The sequence below is a fragment of the Lissotriton vulgaris genome, chromosome 4_1 (genome assembly GCF_964263255.1).
Source record: "Lissotriton vulgaris chromosome 4_1, aLisVul1.2, whole genome shotgun sequence".
Classification (NCBI taxonomy): domain Eukaryota; kingdom Metazoa; phylum Chordata; class Amphibia; order Caudata; family Salamandridae; genus Lissotriton; species Lissotriton vulgaris.
Window position 1 is genome coordinate 958,881,763 of NC_141691.1, and position 18,672 is coordinate 958,900,434.

An 18,672-nucleotide genomic window follows, 5' to 3' on the forward strand; every position below is an offset into this window, starting at 1 on the left:
ATCATTATTGTTTTGCATTTAGGGTTTATTTCCATGTTGGTACTTAATAAATACTTCATACACTGCCTTTGACTGCATTGTGACAAGCTACCAGAGGGTGAAGCAGAAGTGTTAGTGACTTTAGTGTTTCTCCCTGACAAGGACTGTGGTAGTTATTTGAGGTGGGTTCTCACCCCCCCCCCTTTTCTAATACTATCAATTGCTTACAATAAGCCATACCCTTTGGTGCGCTTCTTTTTATGTGGAAAGGCGAATGAGATCACTAAAGGTGTAAAGGTGCAGTTACTCCCACTGTTAGAGTGGAGAATGCCAGGACACTTGGAGGAAAACAGCAAGGCAAATTTTCCAATGAAGTCGATAGCTTTTCCTAGCATATTATTTTGAGCTAGCACATCGCCCGATAAAACTGTGGAGCTCTTCCACTAATCCTTGCACAGAACCACGCAAGACCCTTAATATGTTAATGGAATCCACTGTCCCCAGCCCAGTCTGTCTTGCTTGTTTCCAGAGTGTACTCCATTTTAAGTAGATCAGTGAACACTTCAAATGTATATTCTAAGAGACTGGAGAGCGCAAGGGCCACCATCTCCCATAACGCACTGAAGCGTCTAGCCAAGAGGCACGTTGCCTAATGTGATCTAAGACCTAGGAGCTCCTTTGAGACTAATGTCATGTGCAAGGCCCGGAAAACTGCTTCCCTGTCATTTGATTTTTCAGCCCTGTACTTTTTGTTGTTGTTGTTTTTACTTCAATGACCTTGACCATCACGGGAGCCCACTCAAATGTTAAAATGTTAAATGTCGTATACTTGTAAAGCGCACAGCTGCCCCAGCAAAGGGGCGTCCCGGCGCTGTATACCGCTGGGGAACCCATTCTGGCTTTCCCTGTGAGATGGTCCCTCCTGGGCATCTCCAAGGTGAAGACAAGCATCCCCGGCGCTGATGGGGCCGTTAGTAGAGATTAAGCAAGCTATTGCCCAGAGTTGCTGAGTGGTTGGAGTAGGCACCGAGGCGAGAATTATCGAGTCCGCTGACCATGGCCCAAGACCCTGCCGCGTCGGGAATCGAACCCTGGTCCCGGGCAGAGGGGGCCGACCTCTGCTTCCGGGTCTGCCGCCTCTAACCAGTGAGCCACACCACTCCACTCCACTCCACTCAAGGTGGTCAATGTTTTCTGGTGATGCCAGGGGGTCGACAATACCCTCTTTCTGAGTGAAAGTGATCTCACCCTCGCGACCAAGGTTATGTGGTGACTTGATTTGAAAGCTTGTAGGCAGACTTTTTGTGGGAAAGAAAAGGGAGCGAATTTTGCTGTGTTCCGAAACATTTGCAACTTTGATTTTTTTGGGGGGCATTTTTCTTTAATCTTAGGAGGCGGCGCATATGCTTCAGCACAAATATGGTGCAGATCTCCAGGCGACATACACCCATCCCTAAGCAGTATGGTATCAATAAATAGTTTCAGCGGAAAAAATCAGGCCAACGACCACAAGATGGCAGCATTGGAAACATGTGGGAGGATAACAGACTAATTTAAGAGCGCTAAAACAATAAGGTGTGGCGTTGCTCTTACCTGCATGTTGTTAATGGCATACTTTTCTATTTCTTTCTTGGCCTGCAGCAGCTTATTCTGTGATAAGAGGCAGAAAAGAAATCGTCAACAAGCCTATCGTGCTTGTAACTCACATAATTACAGTGGCAACCTCCCCTACACTAGAGCAGAGTTCATCGAACAAAACCAACACATATCAAAGTCCAAAAACACTGTGCCTATAATGGAGTTGAGCGAACATAGTTAAACCCCCGTCTACGGAATACACGTAGCGAGAATGCTACATGAAAATGACTTGCTGCACCGTTACCCACTAAATCGAGGTTTGGGATTCGGTCACTACAATTCCGACTATATTTAACAATCACAGCAGCAGAAAACCTGAGTCGACACAGACCTCCAACCATTCGTTAATAATTGCAATAATCCATAGTAACTCAAATTCAGCTTTCTAGCTTCACTGCAAACCACTAAACTTTCAAGATAGGAAATGAGGAGAAAGCAGCATTCTATTTATGTTGCCATTAAATGAAGTGTCCAAGTTCAGAGCCACTGGAATTATGCAGCACTAGATGGCTAAAGTATGCGTGTTGGGACGAAGTCCCTGGCATGGTGATGGGCGTGTACCCCTGCCCTGAGTGCCCCAACTACAATGATGTCTGGATCCAGGGCTGGCCTTAAATCGGTTTGACCACGGCAGTCTCCCAGCCGGGTGAGAGGACATCACCCAGAGACTTAAAGACCACCTGCAAATGGAGCACCTGTGCCTGTCTGCTTGCCACGACCAGCAAGTGTGCCCTATGAGGAAGAGGCGCTGGAGGGAGAGAAGTCCAGTGGTGGATCCGGTCTATTGGATTGCTGTAGTGAGGTGTAAGGAAGCGGCTGCTGCACCGATCGGGTCTTCGACAGAGTGCAGGTTGTAAATTGGTGGCCCAGTATGCCAGGTGGGGCTGCAGTGAAGATTGTTGCTGTGATGATCTTGTCGTAGCCCGTCTAGAGTGAGGACGGTGATCCCGTATGCCAGGGGAACCACTGGACCAAGGCAAGAAGCGTGGTCTGGTCGAGACCATCATTGTGAGGAGGAGGCAGCTGTAGTAACCAGAGTGGGCCCAAGCTCCAACTGAGAACCAGCAGCAGATATGTCGTAACCTCCCCCTCACACCTGTGAGGAGGATCCCAAGTTACTAACCAGCATAAGAGGAGCAGAGTATCCCCCACCCCCTGGCCGCGGCCACTGCAGGGCCTTTGACTTTATTATATAGTCAGACTCCTGAGACTCTGACTACTAGAGGATTTTAACCTGAATGTCAACTATAGTGAATGCGGAATAACCCCTACCGTTAGCAAGAGGGTGTGGAATTCAGATGCACACCTATAAACCACTAGAGCCTGACCTCAGGGGCCTGTGTGTACTGTTTGTGAATGTCGTATATTACTTTGTGTTCATATAGAAATATAACTTTTTTAGGTCTCGCCTAGGCAGCGCTTGTGCTGTCGCTTCTATGGCCTGCTGTATTCAGGATATGAAGCTCAGTAATGTCTTGAGTGACAGTCAGAACGTTTGCGTATGTTTTATATCTTCCATTTTTGTCTTGCGCAGGGTTCTAGGTTTGCTTCAGGAACTCCGAATCATAGGCAGTTATCAAATGCCTAGGGGCATGGGCTGTGGACCAGACTATAGTTCTGTGACGTATTGCAGTGAAGGTATTTTTGCATAATCTCCCCAAGGGTACACTATTTCATTCACAGGTGATTCACACGTTATTGTTTTTAGTTACACAGCCTGGCACGTCAATTTTGGACTCTCCCGGTTCTATCATACACAACGCTACTTTTCCTTGTGCTATACTTCTGAGATATACGCATGATGTGGCCACTTTAGATCAATTGTGAAATTATTTTCACATAAACAGGCACTTGATTTAGGAGTCATAACTACTGTAACCCTTCTGGATGTTTAGGCAAATTTATGTTACACTTTCTGATTAACAGTCAATGATGCTGCTTTATTAGATATAGGTTTATCTGTAGATTTCCCCTGACGAACGGTGATTGTACACCCAAAAATTCATTGGGAGTGACAAATTTCCACGTTTGAATGCATCAACAAGTGTGTTTTGTTGAAGCTTTCATCTTTGAATAAAGCATGTTGAAGATACGCAGCTGAATGCAGCTATCATTATTATATTTTCTGCTGTATATTGCAAGATTCTTTGTATTTTGGATAATTTTGTCAATTTCATTTTTACTTGATGTCAAAAGTTTTTGATTAACATTGCGCTGATACACTCACTTCGAGTTTATTTGGTAGTGCGCACTCCAAGACTTGCGTCCTAGAATAGCTTTTTCAGTATTGAGAATATGGGCATAAAGTACCGTCCATTTTCAACCCATCTTTTTAAATGGCTCCGGTCCCTTGTAAATGGTGGCTTTTCATTGGTCAATAGGCTTAGTATTCCCTCCTTAGTACTGCCTTGTCTCTTTTTGTGACCTACCATAAGGACACAGCCTGTTACATGTGTTGTTACTCCCTAGGTTTTAATTACAGCCTAAGAGCACTATTTTCTTAAAGGGCTTCAGACAGGACCCATGCTTGGTCCTAAGCAAGGCTCGCAGTGGTTACTTTACTCACTAGCACATCTCACATTTATATGAGACCTTCTCTACCTTTCCCTTCATCAGTGCCACACAGAGTACAACCTAATCTGGAATATATATAATAAAGATGTCACATTTCAAATTTACTATACTAGTTGTATCTATGGACATAGCTATTTGAATGTACTTGTGGTACTGTCTTGCTTGCAATGTATTATGGGTAAGGTGGATTAACCATATCTTCTGCAGGGTGCAGTACCATATGTGGCCACATATGGTATTGCACCTTGCAACATGGCTAAGTTAAAAAATTACCAACAACTCCAACAAACACAAGACCGTTTGCATTTCCAATTCAAAAGGTCTTGCATTTGTTAAAGTTCGAGCTGTTGGCGTTGAAAATTACAATGTTTTTTACTTTTGCCTTTTTATACCAATAGCAATAGTGGTATGGAAATATAACTCCACTGTAAACTGCATATAAAAAACGAAAGTAAAAAACATTGTTATTTTCAGCGCCAGCAGCTCTAACCTTAACAAATGCAAGATCTATTTATTGCAAATGCTGTTTCATAAAAGGATGTATTTGACTGGACAATCATGAATTGCTGCTTTTGACCATATTTTGAGTTCTGACCCTTTGTGCATCTAAGATACCACGTGCATATGATCACTGGAATCAAGCTGGTTGATGAGCCATAAGAAGTGCAAAACCGGGCCTGAGTTGCTTGTGTTCTGGTTCAGGGAAAACCTGGGCTGGAAGGTCGGGCTAGGAGCAATGTGAAGACAGGCTTGCATATGGCTGGGTCCAAACTGGGTGTGCAAAACAATGAACTGGGGTGTGGTGACGAGAAATTTACCAGTGGCTAAGATCAATTCAAGCATTCCATCCATCACTTTTTTTGTGTACACAGTGCATGCGAAACTGATGCAGGGCGTTTTAGTCCGGTTTACTTTTGGTGTTTTTAGATCAAGTTCTGGTTTGTACTAAGACTGTCAGACCGGAAACGCTCTTGAAGCAATAGCTGTGTCAGAGGCCAGTGTGCTTTCCCCCTTGGACGCTGTGCCCTTTTTCACATATATGCAAAATTAGTCAGTATTTCATCAGACAGCTGAAATTTTAAGTCAGAGACTTCGATTTCAGCCACATATATTAGTGACCTCACTATGCAAATATAAAGAAGTTACAATTAAAAGGAAAAAAGAGCTTCTGCTTGTAAACGTTTCCTAGAGCTTTACACTACATGTATACAAGAATGGTATAAATGTCGATTTAAAAGCGAAAATACTTCACTAAAATTAATAAGGCTTAGACCTATTTGTTAGTGAAAACACTTAAAAAAGAGCTGGGAAATGTTTCTTCTACTCTGAACACCGAAGCGTCCGTTAATCACACTTTTAAACAAGTGTATTGAAAGTAAGAACACATTTATTAGCAAACAAACAATTGTGAAGTTTCAATCTAAAGGATACTTAATTTAACTTAAACATTGCTGATCAACGATAAATTAGATAAAATGGTCTTTCGAGGTACATCTATAATACAATGAACAAACATGATTTTATTCAGTTTCAGAAACTCAACACATAAATCTCTTGCACTATATATAAATGGAGAAAAAGTGTGACGTCACTTGCATTTCTGAATGGAACAAACAAAACACACACACACACACCAGAAGACATAACTAATGGGAGTGGATGAGCTACTTCCAGAGTATGTATGGTGTAAAAACATCCTCCTGTGCTTTGGATTGAAACTTTCACTATTACACAGAAATGTGTGTCTAAGCCACTGGGTGCATAGTAGGCTGGGAACTGACATGGGACAACCAGACATCTCACCTTAAGTTGTCCCATGTTAGATGTGAATAGCTGCATTCTTGGAATGCGGATGTCCCCATAAACACAAAACCACGGGTCTCTGAACACAAACTAAGACTGGTGTTGTCAGCATAATACTACTTTCCTGCCTGCAGTAACACCACACGACTAACAGGAATTTCACAAACGCACATGCAGAAAATGTGGAAACTGTGGTGCTTCTGCAAATTCCCAGCATCATCTAAACCACTGGCCCAAGAAGCCTACCTTCACATTCCAGTCAAAGTGATCTAGCGCATTCCACTACAGATATTGGTGAGCTATTAAATAATTACCAGTGTAATTAGACACCAGCTTCCTGGTATGCAGATTCTTATGGGACGCAATAAAATATTACTCAATCACATCTAAAGCCCTCGGTCAGCACACTAACTTCTGAGCACACATACTTGTGCCGCTTGCTTGAGGGCCTTGCGATTTCTACTACTAGGGGTGTACGTGAATTGTGCATAATTCTCTAGATCACCACTATTGAGTTAGTTACAAGAACAAAGGTACACAAGGTATGCCCCTGAAATCAAAGGCTCACTGGTTAATTACACCGGCTCACGGACAGAGAAGACTTAGCGTGCAACCAGTTTCAGAGTTTTTCAAAACATTTCTCCTGCAAACCTAGTCTTGTGAGAGTAGGATGGCACTCAATAATAGGAAGAGGGGAAGCGCAGAGCCTGGAACTGCACAGCAGAAGATGTGCATGCATTCAAAACCTTTTCAAAGAGATTTGATGCATGTGCATGTCTAGAGCATAGTTGCTTAAGATGTGGTTGATCCAAATACTATGACCTTCTAGGTAGCTTTAACTTCTCAACATGTGGAAAACCAGAGAATCAATACAAACCGCACGTGTCGGAATGTTGCAGTAGCAGGTCTGGGATGTTGGTATAACAATTTGCATATTCAGTAGCATGTCAACCTATACAATCAGGGCACAAGTCCTAAAAAGAGAAGTGGGGGGACTCTCTAAGTTGGGTGTTGTCACAGGAAGAGACATCAAGGCCGGACGTGACATCACGGCCCAAAGTGACATCACATGTGCAGCAGATCTATCATTTGCACGTATTGCAAGATTTAACAATTGAAGCTGCTCAGTACTTAAGCCCGTGACTTACGGTCCGGTCCCTGTATGGAGGAATTAACAGCCCAAATGTGGATGAAGTTTGGCGTACAACTACATTAGTCAAACCATTAAGTGCTCTAAGCAAGGCATACTAAAACATGGCATGTCAAGTATTCAGGATGCTTATGTGTAAGGCTCCCCCTTTTTCACTGATTTTTTACAGATAAATACAGACAGAAAAAAAATTGTTTTAGGTCTGCATTTATTTTTAAAAGTGGATAAATACAGAAAATTGTCCTTCTTTTAAGTGACTCTCCGTGCTGTCTTTCATGAATTATAGGCCAGCAGCTGGACAGCATGACAATTAAAAAAACAGGATGACATTTCTTTAAATAATGGCATATGTCAAAATACATTTATGGTATAATTATAGTATTTAAAGTGGATGTACTGTTATGTAATATTTGCCAGCTTAAACAGCAAACTCGACAGACAGCAAAGTATGAATGCGCGTCTCTCAGTTAAATGAATATGGAAATTTACAGTTTGCCAATTTCATTTATATGCAAACCACAAAATATATATGGATCAATACAGATAATATGGCCAAAAGATAAACAACATAAAACCGGGAGCCCTACTTATGTGTGACATTTCCATGGTTTCAGTGTGTATGTGTGACACTTTAAGTGACACTTTCCACTCAGTGAAAACCAAGCTACAAAGTGCAAAGTAACAGAAAACAGTCATTCAACCCTATTCAGCAATGAGAAGCTCCACAATATTTTGAAACTGCTGCAAAAGATCTGAAGTTAAAAGTTGCATCTCATACCATGTTTACACATTCAAATGCAATCTATAGTTGTGAGAAATTGGAGAGCAAATACTGATTAGCCTACACATGCTTCAAGTAAGGAAAATGTAACATTCTAAAAGCCTACCAATTAAAAGCGATGGTAAAGTACCTATGCTTCATGGGAGGGTTGAACAAGATTGGCAAGTTGAGACAAAAGTACTGCCAACACATCTTACTCTTCAGATTTGTGTTGCTTTCTCCATCATATGGTGCTTTCTTCACCTTCTGAACACCCCTGCACTCTGTGTTGCTCTCTCTCCTGTCTGCTTTCCCTTGCAAATCCCTGTCTTGCTAATTTCTCCCCTGCCCTGTTACTGTATTTCTCTCCCTCTAATGCACTTCTTTCCCCTTCAAACCTCCCTTGCCCCATGATCTCTGTTCCTCCCCATCTGTTCTCTGCTTCTCCCCCAGGAAGATGCTCTGTCTGCTCTGTGTTGCTCTCTTCCTCGTGAACTTCCCCTTGCAAACTCCCTCCATGCTTTATGTTACTCTTCCCCCCCTTCTCTACCCTGAAAACACCACTTGCCCCGCACTCCTTGTCACTCTCTTCCTTTTGTGGTCCCCAAAACCTGGAAAACATCTCCCCTGCTCCGTGTTGATCTCTCCCTCATGTGCCTCCCTCCTCTAACCACCTAAACCCCCGAAACAGCATTGGCAAAACCAGTAGCCCATCTTGTTAGGGGTTTCTTAGTTTTGCACAAGGAAGCTTCGGGCAACTTACAAATACTGGAACTAACACATGACGAAGACGGGACAAAGTTTAGAGAAGCTTGGCATGTGTATAACATTAATCCGAAGTACAGCAACTACACACCATGGGCAAATACAGGAGAAGATTCCGGGAGAGTGACAGAGTTAACACAAACAAGCAAATCAATGTGCCCCAAAACAACATTAACAGAGGATCAAGCTGGCCAAAAGAGGTACACCTGATGCTTCCCAAATGTAAACAAAATGAGAACGACAGAGACATGTCATAAGGTACCCAAAACAAGGACTGAATACATAGATATTGCGCACACACATTGGTGCCACTGGAAGCAGCTATTCGGAGTGCAGTGTACTTTTGAACAACTGGAGTGGCACAGGGATAACAGGGTGAGGGAAAACTGAAGAACACACAATTTGCGGGAAAAGAGGATCTAGCTCAAGAACTGCTGCAGCTGGACACCACAGCAGACCATGTCTTAAAATTCTGTTTCCTATTCTGTGCCCTCTGATGTGTGCTGAATTCTTTTTTGGTTTTCTTTCCAGACACATCTGTATTTCCCCCATATCTCACATTTATTGTCACTAATAATTTTAAGACAACTATAAAGGATCATGGGGTTTAGAGGTAACTACTTGGTATGCATAAACCAAGCTTGGCCTCTTCATGAGTGCCATGACACCTACTCAGTGTGCTATGCTTTCATAACCTCACCTTCATGCATGCTTGTGCTCCAAATTTAATGCGCCAGGAGTGCACACAATGAACATCACCACAACATTCCAGTTCTGCTTTTCCTGTCATAAATTGCTTTATTCAGAAACGTATGTTTTGAAGACTAGCACTCCCGGGACTCCTTCAACAACCTTCACATCCTCCACCCAGAGTTCAGTTTGCTACTCTTAACTTTGCATTTTGTGCCATGTGTTTAGCTGTTACACTGTCTTTTGCTAAGGGGTGTAACATTTGCCGCCAGGAAGAGCTCTCTGTTGACATTCAAGTGGCCTCCGAGCATGTGTCCATGCACCCTCATCACCAGTAGGCCTGCCACAGAGGTGCAACTAGAGCCAAATTTGGGGGGGGGGCTGCTAAAAATTTCAGGGGCCCTCTGTACTGGACAGATATAATCTGAGCTCATCACCCTGCAAGGTCTCTCAGATCCTCTAATAAATTGTTGCTTGTAATGCCTACAGTATGATTTGTTCGCTTATGTAGCCAGTTCTTTTCCTACTGGGCACTTAAGGAATGCCCTCCCACTTAAAATTCAAGCATCCCCCCAATTAAGAGATCTTCTAAAACCACTGTAAACCTGGTTATTCCAGCCATGGTAATAAGTCTCCTATTCACCCATGCACAGCTTAGGCAGCTCCAGGATGTCTTTATGACGGCCACATGCTTTATCAATTATTTACTCATTCAACATACTTTTGTGGGTGAAAAAAGGGCTTTGGGCGTTTGCAATGGTAAATTCCAAAAGGGACATGGAAGTTATTTAAATACGCTGCCAACACAAATAATTCAACCTAGAAAAGAAGCTGGACATAAAACTTACATTTTTAGGACCAAACAAACAAAAATAAATACAGCTCACCAACCAGTAAAAAATGTTAAAGCTTAGAGGTTAGAGTTTTTTAAAGCCTGGCACACATTTTCAATCCAAGCAGTTGCTCACCACAAAACATTTGCGGGTTTGCCGAATCATATATAGGGATATGTACCCTGTACCGCAAACATAAGATCAGATTGACAGAAGCAGACACCTAGATTCGTAGAATAAAAACACTGGAAACACATCAGACAAGGTCCTCTGATCAAGGCATTGAGACTTTGAACTTTCCTGTTAAAGCCAGAGGTAAATTTACTGGATGGCTTGCCTGGAGACATGGTTTAATACATACTGCAGCATGATGCGCACTCTGAAGAGACCCCTCGTGGTGAAAAACAACAAAGCCTAATTCACAGGCAAATGGTCTTTTAAAGACCTGTGAAGTACTCCGGTACGGCTGTGTGCGCGCCCGGGAAGCTGTCTCAGCCCGGTAACACACACAGGAAGGGGTGAGGTTGAAGCCCTTTGAACTCAATGGGCGTTGCACGCTTGGCCTGACAACAGTAAATTAACTCCGCTCCGTCCCGCCTCCCAGTAATGGACACTGCAGAGGGCAAAGCAGGACTTTGATAGGTAGCTCAGTCGCGTGCTACACAAGATTGACGGGTAAGTATTTCCGAAACTTATGGGCGGCCGTGCGGGTAAGTAACTCGCCATCTTAGATGGTCCAGCTTTTGAGCAGGGGGGACAGCGTCCACCCAGTAAAATAAGTGGGGGGACGCCGTCCACCCGCGTGGTCGCCCGACTCGTGCCCTGTATACAGTACTCATGTCTTTACTCATATCAACTTAAAACTCAACGTAGGTTGGATGACTGTCAGGATTTTGATACAGATAAAAGTTATCAGTAGTAGGACATTTGTTTTGGAACGCACTAACAGTCGTATACAGATTAAACACCGTGCTCAGTGAGGGTTTCTCATATACCTGTTGTTGGATGTTAATGTGAAGCACGCCACCCGTGAAGTGTATGGTATAGGGTAAATGTGGCACACCCATGCTTTCTATAGCGAATGGAGTTGTTTCTGTGAGCGCATTGATGATGACTCATTCTTCTGAGCTATTCTGTACTTACTTTCAGAGCTCCAATTCTATACCCGTTTATAGAGCAATGTGTACAAAAAAGCTTAGATGATGTCATCAGTGATGACACAGAACGTCGAGTGATGTATTATGTGAGATCATAAGCAGTGCATGGCAGGGACGCAAGTTATAGTTGGCTAGAAACAGTGAATATGTGGGTTTTTTAAGTTAAAAAAGTTAAAGTTGTCACTAACGTTAGTTTGACCTTTGTTTTTTTCAGTGAATTTCAGGTTGTTTTGTTTTTTATGTAAATTAAGATTTAACCCTTTGCGTCCGACGTAATGGTGGGCGTGTGCTGAGGATGGCCGCACCGCAGGGGAATGTGCGCAGCGCGTAAGGACTTAATTAACTTAAGTCAATCCCTCGAAAGGCAGCCAAACTCACACTGCCTTCAGCTATGTGTGGTAGGGGGCTGGTGTATGATCCTGGGAATCCTATCCCCAGGGCCTTTTTGTTTTCTAAGGGGAGGGGAGTTGCGTGGACCCCCCCCCCCGGCCTAATTAAGCCCAGTGTTGTTTTTATTAAGTGTCCCTCCCTTCCCGGGCCTTATACTTTTTAAGGGCGAGGGGGCCTAGTGGCCCTCCTCCCTAAACCACATTTAGGCCCTGGGGAATCTATAACCAGGGGGTTTTGGACCCCGCCCTCAACGCCTTTGGTCCTGGGGAGCCCAGGCTCTATGTTAAAAGTAAAGTGTGCCATGTGGCCCCCTTCCCTGCATCTTATTAGGCCCTGGGGACCCTAACCTCCAGGACAGTACATAAATCTTCAAAAGAGTGAGGGGCTGCACAACCGTCATCGGCCCAGGGGACCATATCCCTAAAAGCCCTAATTTCTTAAAGCTGGGTGTCCTTGTGTCCACACAGGGCACCCATCATATTCTTGCTGGGAACTGTCCCGCGACCCCAGTCCGCTCCCTGCATGCTGCAGGAGGCAGCTTTGCTCCTATCCGCAGAGGGCAGCTACTGATGCTGCTCCCTGTGAGCGGGAGCAATATTTTAATCTATTTCCCTGCCCATAGCAGCAGACAGGAGCCTTTTTTAAATGACTTGGTTTGCACTGCCGCTTTGCGGGAAATTAAAAAAAAATTCGCCCCCAAAGTGGCAGTAAACACAGGTTTCCCTGCCCGCACCGGTGAGGTCAGGGTAAACGTTTTGTCCAGGGGTGGGCTCCCCAGGACATAGCAAGTGAACCAACCCTGGGTAATGGGCTCTTCGGGCCATTAATATATAAAATATTTTAACATGTTCAGGACAGAGGCCAGGACAGAGGACGAAGCCCCAGAGTCCTGTGATGGCTGCCAGCAAAATATTTCTCATGTTGCTGGCAGCCAATCAGAGCACTCGCTCCCATGGGAGTCTGATGACCCGCGGGATGGCCCAAGGGAAATATAGCTCCCTGGGCCAATCAAAAAGCTCTATTTTTTAAAAATTGGAGCTCCCGCGAGAGTCTCTCACAGACAGAATAATTATTTTGGAACCTTAGATTCCCAAACATTACTGAACAGATTTACACAAAATCACAAAAAGTACTATCTGCGGACCAAGATAGAGCTTCCTGACAAATTTGGTGCAATTGCATTCAGCAATTTCTATTGTAGCCCCTGCTTGAAGAGTCTATGGGAAATGGATGGGGATTTTGTGTTTTGGGACCACCCCCTTGGTCCACATATGACCGATCACCCTGAAACTTTCCATGCACAAACTAGTCAAAAAATAAATCGTTTTTTGTAAAGTTACATCAACCGGTGCCAAAGTTATTAGCAACACAAAAACACTCTTCCTATGTAACAGCTGACCTAACCAAAACTACCTAGTGTAAATATATATATATATATATATATATATATATATATATATATATATATTTTTTTTTTTTTTTTTAAGATAAACAATTTATAAAGCGCATGACTACTTTCACTGAAGTGTCCCAGGGCTAATGTGAACAAGCTGCCAAAATGAACAAGGCCTAAAAAGAAAGAAAGAGCTATATAAAAAGCCATGTTTAAGTTCTTTCCAAAACAGAAGTTCCGTTTTAGCTTGTAGAAGATACAGCGGAAAAAGTTTGTCCGCTTGTAGGCAAGAAACCCAAAACAACATCTAGTTTGAATTTTACCAACAGTAGGCACCTCTGCCAGCACAGCTCCTGAAGAACTCAAACACCTTGAAGGAAGGTATGGTTTAATAAACTGATAAGAGATATCTGGCACCAGATTTATTAAAGGCCCTGCAACAATAACAAAGAGCCTTAAAAGATGCACGCTTCTTATTCAGGATTCCGTGCCGTCTGGGAAGGTTCAGCAGTAATCGAACCGCAGAATTGTCAACCCGTTGGAGTACCACAAGACAGGCTTGAGAGACACCCATATACAGGATGTTATAGTAAACCAGCTGAGAGATAAGAGCCTGGATTACTGTTTTCCTTGAGGCTTCAGGCAAAAGTACAATGATCTTTTTAAGGGTTTTCAATATCTTGAAGCAATTGCCTGCTAAGGCAGGATCTAGTTGTCTAAAGTCAGTCTCGTATTTAACAGGAGGCCCAGATTTTGGACCATGGGCTTCAGCACTGGAGGGGAACAGAGTGGCCACAAGTCCAAAAGATTCCCCCCCAAAATAAGGATCTCAGTCGTGCCCGCATTGAATTTCAACTAGAAACAACTAGGGCTGGCTCTAATCAGTAAGGCTGAGCCTGATAAGCAAAACAAAGGAGACATGCCAGTACTGATAATATAATTAATGAACCACTTATCAACCAGAAAAAGATTATAATTCAAGACTGGGAAATGCTATTAAATAGCTATTTTATTCTGCAAAACATATTAAAAGGTACAATAATTTTAACCTTAGTGGGTATAGTCAACAACAAAGATTCAGGTCATTTCCATTCACGAATTCGATTTCCTGTATATATTCCAACTGGTAAGCTGAGTGGCTTTTTAGGTGTTGTAGTGCTCTCCAGTGTTCTGTGTTTTGAAACCTGCATACATAGGCTCTTCTCTTTTTCTTTTTTCTTTCAGAATAGCCTGGCCTTGAGGAGAATCCCCCCGACCACTAGGGATTCGAAACGCGTAGGCCCCCCCTGTTTTGGCCTGCCCTTGGTTGTTCTAGTGTTAAAACTGTGTTTCACTAGTCCTGACAATTGTACACTCACTTCTGTAAATATCTAGAAATAATTGATTTACTTTGACCCGAAGGAGTGTATTGTTTTGAGTTTCATTTTCTACAAGTATACAGCAGACTTGTTACTTCCCCCACTGGTGTATGAATTCTCCAGTCTGTGTGAAGTACTCCAGTATGAATGTATGAATGATTGTGGTATGACTGTGATATGTTTGATTTATGACTGTGTGGTTGATATTTTACCTTGCGCTGTGTCCCTTATTCTCATTTTTTTCACAAAAAGTTCTTTGTTGTGGACTATTATACCCACCAAGGTTAAAATTATTGTACCTTTTAATATGTTTTGCAGAATAAAGTAGCTATTCAATAGCATTTCCCAGTCTTGAATTATAATCTTTTTCTGGTTGATAAGTGGTTCATTAATTATATTATCAGTACTGGCATTTCTCATTTGTTGTTTCGCATTGAATTTCAGGCAATCGAGGTCCATCCAAAGGACCACCTTAGACAGGAATGCCCTCAGTGAAGCTGCGGCCACAGCCACATTCTGAAACAGGGTGACAATGATTTGAGTATCATCGGCATATGATAAGATTTCAAAGCCATTATATATCGGCTCATTCCTTCTCCATTACTGGTTTCGGGAAAGCACTCGCGGGAACCACTGCAGTTTTTAAAGGTACTTTAATTCATATGCGGAAAACAAGAAGAAACATGCCGCGTTTCGGCGACGCCTTAGTCAAATGTTGTTCATAATTCGCGCCAACAAAGCAGACACTTAAGTTTGCGTTATGTGGGTCACATGATCAAATAATGCATGACAATCAACAGAGGAATACTGGAGTCTAATTACAGTCGCCATCTTTGAATGGTGCGTTTGAAACTTTATCAAATCAGCTGTTTAAATGATTACACCATTGGCAGAGTCGCTAAAAAGTTTGAAGGCTCACGCAAAGAATTGAAAGCAAGAGCGAATGAACCAGAGGCAGTAAGGATTGAAACCTCGGAATCGGAGGTGACAGCTGGTGAATCCTCAGATGATGGAGCAGTTCTTCTTAAAATCTAAGAAGACTCCTTTTCAGGAGGAGTTTCACATCACGAGACAGACGTGGCTCAGAGGAAGCAAGAGCCGGCCACCCGAGGAAGCAAAAGAAAAACAAGAAGGGGCGGCTGGAACCAGAAATCAAAAAGTTCTAAGCAGAGCCACATGCAACAGGTGTACCAAGAAATGGAATTAGATAATCTGACTATCATTAACTTGACGCCTAAGGTTCTTACACAAGCTGAAGAACAAGTGTTGAGACTTGGTTTAATTTTTTGCCCCTCGAACAGCCTGGAATACACCCAAACTCCAATTGATCTTTTCAAACTGGTAAGAAAATTCAAACTTCACAAGTACTTCAAAACTAAACCTACCTTCCACAAACCAAAAAAAATCGAATTACATCTAAATTGACCAACGCCCTATTAGGGGAAGATCTGGCAGCCCTAGAAGTAATAGAATTACTACAGTTGGACGAACAAACTGATACTCAGGATGGTGAAGCCCACGATGAACTTATAAGAACCAGACAATTGGGTTTAAACCGACCTCTCAGTTTTTGCCACAGTAACCTCTGGATGCCATTGATGTTTTCTCAGAGGCTGTCAACAAAGATCTTTTGGCATTAAGGCAAAGACTGACACATTCTAGGATTAAACCAAACATTTCCTAAGAGCAACGTGAGGCCATTATAAATCTAGGAAATGATGACACATTGATTTACAAGCCATCGGATAAAGGCGGCAATGTCATGCTGCAAACCAGGGAAAATTACAAGACGGAAGCTCTCAAACAACTATCAGATGGGAGCTGCTATCTAAGAATTTCCAAAGATGTCTATTTGGACAGCATCCAAAGATATCATGATATGATCAAATCATGGTTGGATAAATGTATCCTGGATATGGAAGAGTATTTGTTTCTTAGATGCCTCAACCCTGTGGTCCCCACTTGTTACCATATCCCTAAGAGCCACAAAAACAGGGATAATCCGCCGGGGAGACCAATTGTTTCCTCACAGGGAGGACTTGCGGAACATTTGTCTACTTTCATTGACTTTTCTTTTTCCTTTGGTTAAGACCTTACCAGCATATATCAAAGACTCACAGGATGAAGGGGGCGTGGCTTGGCAAGCCACGATGGCGGCTGTGTCCTGCTGAGGCTCCGCGATCAGGCTAGCATCTTGCCCACTCCCTGAGATCGCCGGGAGCCTCAGCCTACGGCAACTGCTCAAATAATGCTTACCTGCAGCGGGGCATCCTCTGGTTGAGCCGCGGGGACTGCTGACGAGCGGCAAGCACCGGACCATCTCTCGCCAGAGCCGGAGCCGAGCGCCGAGCCCCCAAAATGGCGGACGCGGCTCCGTCTCCCTGATGTGGGCGCTGCCAAGAGCCTGTCCCTGAGGCGGCGACCCTGGATGAAGTGGACAGCTGGCGGCCCCGGAAACCCCAGGAGAAAGCGGAGTGACCGGCCCACGGGGATGTGCTCCGGACCAGGCTAGCTTTCACGGCGACAGTCCGGTGCACAAGATGGCGGCCGCCATACCGGAGCTCCATTGCACCGCCGCTCCTACACAGGCGGGAGCCTGACCCCAGCACCAAGCAGCCCACCGTCGCGGACCGAGGGGCGCTGGTGGAAGTGCCGCCTATACAACGCTGCGCCCTCCGGACATCCACAGTCCTCATCTAGGGGCGGTGAGTGTTGTCCCTTCTCCCCCCCCCTCCGTGGACCCCGGCGCCGACGGCCTCCTGCTCCCTCTGGGGCCCAACGGGGGATCGCGGACCGCATCGGCTCTTGGTCGGGGGAGGGCCGGAACGCTCCAGCCGCCTCGTGCAGCCCGGCGGACCCGAGTGCCTGACCCTAAGATGGCGCCCGCAGGGACCAGAGCACTGATCAGCGCGAGCTTCGCCCTGGAAGCAGAGTGCTCCTCCGACCCTGAGGCGGTAGCACGCCACGCCGAAGACGCTCACTGCCCTGACCTCTCCCAGGCCCCTGTCGCCTGCTCCTCGGCCTCCACGCTCGGCGGAGGGACCGCGCCACACGCTGAGGGGGGAGAGAGCAAGATCCGGCCACACTTGAAACACCCTGTCTCCCGGGGAACCTGGACGGTGGAGGTTGTACCCCCTAACACGTATCTCCTGACGCCAGGGCTGCCACCCCCCGCAGCCGCAAGTTGCCATTAACGCCCCGAGCCAGAGGGGATCCCCCAGAGGGAAGCCAGTGACTCCCCCAGGGCCGAGAGGAACTGGGAGCCCAACCTGCGCCGAGCTGCTGCCTACCCGGATACACTGTGGGACGGTGGTCTGCTGAGCACGGGGTGCACGGAGGCCCGATCCCCCCCCATCTCTGACAGCACTCATGGGTAAATTGAAGGCCTCGCAGGTGGCGGCTGTCCCCGAGACGGCCATCGAGATGACAGAGGGAGCGGTCCAGTTGGCAATACAGGCGCTGCAGTCAGGCAAGGCCCTAGGCCCAAACGGAATTCCTGTGGAGTGGTACAAGACAATGGACTCGGTGCTGGCCAAGCCCCTCTTAGACATGTATAAAGACAGCGCAAAAAAGGCGCTGCTTCCACTCGACCAACGCACGGCCACCATTGTGGCCATCCCCAAACCAACCAAGCCACCAACAGACAGTGCCTCGTACCGACCCATTTCCCTGCTCAACACAGAAGCAAAGGTCCTGGCGAAACTCCTGGCCAGTCGTCTAACCAAGCATCTGAGTACCCTGATACACCCTGACCAATCGGGCTTTATGCCACACAGAAGCACAGCGCTGAATCTACGGAGGGTCCATGGGGTACTGGCGAAGGCGCATCTTCTTACGGAGCAGGCTGTGATACTTTCCCTAGATGCTAAAATGGCGTTTGATTTGGTGGAGTGGGAATACCTATTTGCTGTCCTAACCCGCATGGGTTTCGGACCCCAATATCTGGCATGGGTGCGACTACTCTACACCCAACCGATGGCGCAGGTGGTTGCAAATGGTCGCATATCTTCGACCTTTCCACTGGGGAGGGGGACTAGGCAGGGGTGCCCGCTGTCGCCCCTGTTGTTTGCGATAGTGCTGGAACCACTGGCAATCCTGCTCAGATCAACGCCGTTATTCCGGGGCATCACTTGGAGTGACGGGTGGGAGGACAAGGTCTCCCTATATGCCGACGACATGTTA

At 45.1% G+C, this 18,672-nt stretch overlaps 1 protein-coding gene across 3 annotated transcripts in view; it reads right to left on the reverse strand.

Annotated features, from left to right (window-relative positions):
* KDSR (3-ketodihydrosphingosine reductase) overlaps window positions 1-18,672 on the reverse strand; it is a 580,180-nt gene that overhangs the window by 375,854 nt on the left and 185,654 nt on the right. For all 3 annotated transcript variants that reach the window (XR_015309888.1, XM_086965222.1, XM_086965220.1), the window contains exon 3: window positions 1,573-1,629. Coding sequence is in view for 2 of the 3 variants with exons in the window: in XM_086965222.1 (XP_086821348.1) it covers window positions 1,573-1,629 (57 nt within the window). In the remaining variant the exon portion in view is untranslated. The remainder of the gene's footprint in view (window positions 1-1,572; window positions 1,630-18,672) is intronic.